Source organism: Elephantulus edwardii, unplaced genomic scaffold, assembly GCF_000299155.1.
Source record: "Elephantulus edwardii isolate Elephantulus edwardi_28Jun2011 unplaced genomic scaffold, EleEdw1.0 scaffold00031, whole genome shotgun sequence".
Classification (NCBI taxonomy): domain Eukaryota; kingdom Metazoa; phylum Chordata; class Mammalia; order Macroscelidea; family Macroscelididae; genus Elephantulus; species Elephantulus edwardii.
Window position 1 is genome coordinate 16,720,950 of NW_006399781.1, and position 5,618 is coordinate 16,726,567.

Genomic DNA, 5,618 nt, shown 5'->3' on the forward strand with positions numbered 1-5,618 from the left:
GAATGAATGGAATCCCAAAATCTCTGTAGATGTTCATTGAAATGAAAAATAAACAACCTCAATTTAAAAAAAAAAACAAACAAAACATCAATGAGATGGCATGGATGAACGAGCTTTGAAAACTGTGACATATTAAACAGAGAAATCTCTTCCAAAAAAAAAAAAAAGAGAGATCTTTTGCAACAGATTTACCCAATACTAAATGCCATTTGATCTCTTGATTGCTGCTTCGTGGACACCGAGTATGGATCCAAATAAAACCAAATTATTGATAACTTTAATCCTTTCTGTTTACCATGATGGATGTTACTTACTTGCCCAGTTGTGAAGATTTTGCTTTGATTGAGGATACAGTCTGCAAGATGGCGTTTTTTTATCTTCAAACACATATTTAAAAGAAGGCAATAGTAAGAGAGGCTACTTTTTTGGAAACAGGTTGGTAATGGGATGGAGGAAAATGAGAACAAGTGAAAACAGGTTAGTAATGGGAAGGAGGAAGTGGGAGCAAGTGGGACTTAAGTGGTGCAAATGGCTAATGCATTTGTCTATTAAACAAAAAGGTGGAGGTAGACATCCACTCAAAAGTGCCCTGAAAAAAGCTTTGGAAATGTACTTCTGAAAAACCATTCTTTGCAAATCCTTTGGAGCACTGTCCTATTTTCACACACATGTGGTCACCATTAGTCAAATTCCTCTCAAAAGCAACTGGTGTTAGTGTTTTCTTTTATGTTTTAAGTGTACTTGAATATTTAACAGTAAAAATTAATTCACATATTACTCATGCTCATAATAAACTTAGAAAGAAATGAATATATAAAGTTTTGGAAGATACATTAATATGGATTAACTGTGATTACCAAGCAGTAAAAAAAAGTGTGATTTTTCTGGATTTTCTAATTTTCATGCATTAAACATATAATTTCTTAATCAAATCAGTTGTTATTAATTTTAAAAAGCCAATCAAAGTGTAGATATAAATTGTAAGGTAAACGGTTTAATGTATGGGTTTTAAATATTGAGGTCATATTAACTATAGGAAGCAATATTAGAATAAAAGCATGATGTCCCCCAAATAATTAATAATTAGAATTATATATATATCCATATGAAAAAAATGATTTTTATTATCTGAAGAACAATAGAAATAGTATAAAATACAAAGTGCATAGTTGTGTAGTATAACTGGTACCCATACCCTTTGTTGCAATAATTTTCCCTATATACATGAAATATAAAATGTCCTATTTAATTTTTATCAGTCTGTTCAACTAGTACCATTTAACAATGTACATATGAGCTTCTCCTAAACAGAGCAAACATAATTAACAGAATATGTTGTCTTCATTTATAAAATAGAATTTAGAAAAAAAATGGAAATATATCACACGAATACCACACAACTAATATTCTGCTGTTAAATCATGGCACATTACATATAGAAAACAGGACAATAATAAGGTTAATTAATGTAATCTTAAAACCTAATTTAGTATTTTAGCCTATGATGTACTTTACTCAGACTTTCAGAGGACCCAAATACTGCTTAAGATGCCAGTCCCTACAAGTAACTTCTACTTTGGGACTGGTATGGTTTTGAAACAGAAATGTTAACTCCTCTTTTCAGAAGTGAAATATAGTTCTTTTATAATACAGCAATATACACATAATTCCTCTAGGAATTTCCAACTTAACTAAAAAGACCCTTCTTTTTTGTTTTTACAATTGCTTTCTTGTTGGTATTAGCTGCTTCATTTCCCTTGGCAAACCACGCAGGTAATTTTCTTTTTGAGGTTTCAGTTGAAGTCTATGGGAAAGAAAAAGAAAAAAAAAAGGGAAATAGTTTTCTTTTTTCTACTGAGAATGTGCAAAAACCAGGTCCACCTTATTGAATAAACCACCCTCTCCCACCACCAGCCCATCAAATAGAAAATAACAAAAACAGTGAAACTTATAAAACCTACGTTTTACAAATCACTATATCATATTTTCAGGCCATTTCATTACCTGTTTTTAAAACCTGAAGTGGAGATTCTTGTGTGGGAACAAAATGACTGGAGATTATATTCGTGTTACATGTTATCATGGTTCTGTGTTGACCCATTTTAATATACATTAGTATATGAAAAGAAAGTACTCTATTGTCAACATTGGATGACAGATCAGAAGAGTGGTGCATCTGCACTTTACAAGTACTTGGGATGGAAGAAACTCAGAAATCTTCACTAAAAAAAATGTCTTCTTAGAATACTTCGAGCAGGGACTGAAGACTACAGTTAAATTTCCAAGAAACTGGGCAGATGCACACATGTACAATACTTTGCACAATATTTTCATGGACTCGTGGTAAATGAAGTGGCTAAACAGCAAATTTAAATCCTCAACAATTCTTTTAGGAAAAGTAGTACCTGTGGCCAGAGGGGAGCTACCGCCATCAGCCATGCCTAAGCACGAGTTCTCTGCAGACATGACCTGTGAGGGCTGCTCTAATGCTGTCACTTGTGAACTCAACAAACTGGGAGCAGTTCAGATTGAAATTGACCTGCCCAACAAGACAGTTTGCATCGACTCTGAGTACAGTGTGGATGCTCTGCTGGAGACTTTGAAAAAAAAAAAAAAGGAAAAACTGTGTCCTACAACGGTCCCAAGTAATGGGCATGGGTCCTGGCCTGCAGGATGGACCAAAGAGGGCAAGCTGGCTGATCTTTCCTGATTTCCAGACAGGACTGGGACCTGGCACACCTGTTCAGTGATGTGAGTTCTTGCAGAGACTCTAACTCTCCCTCACCCTGCTTTTTCCTAACTGCCCTGCAAGAAAATCAAGCAGCTTTTATTGGCAGGGGAAAAAAAAGTAGTACTTGTATAATATATAATTTATACATGAAAAAACAAAAACAAAACCAATTTTAAGTATAGATTTAGCAGAAATTTGGTACATATCAATTTTTAGCAACAGTTTCTCAGAATAGCATGACACAGAAACCACTGTAACATGAATACACCCTGAACAACAGCAGAGATAACCAAAGCAGTTACTAAAGTCTTTGAAGGACTTTATAGGAACGATCATGAAGCTGTGGAAGGACCAGGTAACATTTTATTCTGCTATATGTAGGCTTAGTGGTAGAGCTGTGCTGCCAACCAAAAGGCATGCAGTTCGAATCCACCAGCTGCTCTGGGGGGGGAAAAGAGGGGCAATCTTCTTTCTTGCAATTTACTGCCTCTAAAAACCTGCTGAAGGGCCAGTTATAACTCAGTTCCAACTTTATGGTACAAAACAGAAATACACATAAGGTTAAGGAGGCCTGGTACGTTAGGTTACAAGTTGGATGGCTAGTCAAAAAGTTAGTTTGAATCCTTTAGTTGTTCTGTGGGAGAAAAATGAAAAGTCTTGGAGACCCCGCTGGAGCACTGCCAGAATGGAATGGAGGGCTGGAATGAGCTGGAATGGAGGGCAGTGGATTTGGTGTGTCTGTGTGTTTATATACAATGTGACCCAAACTTGACAGCAAAGAACAACATGAGAAGGTGATGTGACCTAAGTTACAATGTGTCTGTAAGTCTAATGTATACTCTATTCACCAATAAATTGCTGGATATATTTAATTACACTTTCTATATTTAAGAAAAGTTTCAAAATTTCAAAGGGTGAAAAATAGCAAAAGATTCTTGGCAACCCACTGAAGTTTGTGGTTTTTTGAAAAGTAAATATTGATAGGTTCAGCTTTTTTTTTTTTTGGATTCCATTCATTCATTGTTGCACCCTTCTCCCCGCACAAACCCCTCCCCCCTCCCCCCTGATAGGTTCAGCTTAATTAAAGATTTCTCAATGTTAGCGAAGGTTAAATTAAAGGGAAAAAAACCCAAACTAAGATAGTACTTTTGCACCCAGCTACCTATTTTCTCACACGTAGGAGAAGACCACAAGAATGTATAATATTTTTGCAAGGCACTACAGTAAAATCCCTGAAAAGCTGTGGCTCGTGTACAGTAGGCACTTGTCAAAGAAGGGATTTTATTTTTCACTAGTAGTGATAGCAAAGTGCTATGGTGGCACTCTGTCAAAGGCAGAAAACTCGTGAAACCAGGAAAAACAATACAGGCTCACTTACTTCCAGCTCTCATAGGTTTTACTGTATTGTCTGACTTAAAACCAAAATATTTAAGATAGAAAGAAGGGCATTTTGGTCAACACAGAATATGCTCAGAAATATGCTTCCCAAAGATTTTAATATAAAAAATCCTTTTATGTTATAAATAACTACAGTTGCCTGCATTGACGAGTTTAAAGTTTTTAGAAGCAAAGAAGCCAGTTAAGATTATAGACAAAATAAAACATCTGAGGAATAACAGAACACAGGGGAAAAAAATCCTAACTCTTACTGTAATCCACTGGCCTCTCTGTAGGAGAAAGATAGGCAATCTCCTCCTGTGCAATTTACAGCTTCTGAAAACTCACTGAAGGGTCAGCTATTAGTCGATTCCAATTTGTTAGTAATGGGGATGCAAATATAGTAAAATAAGCATAGAATGTAAAACCAGACAGAACCAGGTTTCAATACTGAATTCTTTGTTAAATATGACTGTAGGCATGTTACATGTTGTTATGTGCCATCAAGTCAGAACCAAATCATAGCTGGCCCTCCAGAGGATTTTCACAGGCAGTAAACGACACCAAAAGAGACTGTCCATTTTTCTCCCTTGGAGCGGATGACGGATTCAAATGCGAGCCTTTGGGTTGGCAGCACAGCTCCTTACCCTGTTGGCCAGGAAAGCTTTCCTAGGCTTCAGTTACTTCACAAGCGTAAAGGAAACAGTAATATATAACATCACTGAATTGTAGGAATTCAAGGAGAGAAAATGCAATTATCAATGAACGTTCTGTTCATTCTGGATACTTATTAATTGGCAGCTAACATTGTGTAAGTCTTTTATTTCTACAAGGTATCTGTAGAACATGACTAGCATTTAACCTCAATTATAACCATGATCCTATTTCATAGAAAAAAAGGAAGAAAATCTTTAGTTAACACTGAGTATGTCTTTGAGTTTCAAAAATCAGTATCTGTGGAAACTTAAATTACGAAGTCCAAGACACATATCAGAAGCAATCTCTTCCAGTGACTATTTCCTTAATCTATAGAAAACAGAAATTTCCAGCAATCATAATAAAAGGGGTTGTTTACATCTTTCTGATATAAGTTCCATTAAGGACATATAACCATTAAATTGAGACTCTCTCACCCATTGTTATATAGTAAGAACTGATCATGGTTGGCCCTTCAATATGTTTTCAGAGACTGTAAATTATAGTCTCTTTTTGAGAATGTTGTTGTTGTTATATGCCATTGAGTTAGAAACAGCTCATAGGTGACCTTCCAGCGGGTTTTCAGAAGCTGTAAATCGCACAGGAGGACACTGTCCATCCTTCTCCCTCCTCAGTGGATTTGAACCGCCTGCCTTTGAATACCATAACTCTTTACCACTAAGACACCAGAGCTCCCTGACACTTCACCAAAGAAGATAATCAGATGGCAAACACATACATGAAGAAACATTCACAATCCCTAGCTCTAAGAGATGCAAATCAAAACAACAATGAGATATCATCTCACCCCAGT

The 5,618-nt window shown here is 36.0% G+C and overlaps 1 protein-coding gene across 1 annotated transcript in view; it reads right to left on the reverse strand.

The window, feature by feature from the left end:
* Nucleotides 1-1,687: 1,687 nt before the first annotated feature.
* Nucleotides 1,688-5,618, reverse strand: part of WRN (Werner syndrome, RecQ helicase-like) — a 207,244-nt gene continuing 203,313 nt past the window's right edge. The window contains exon 33 of the mRNA XM_006884172.1: nucleotides 1,688-1,804. Coding sequence (XP_006884234.1) covers nucleotides 1,688-1,804 — 117 coding nt within the window. The remainder of the gene's footprint in view (nucleotides 1,805-5,618) is intronic.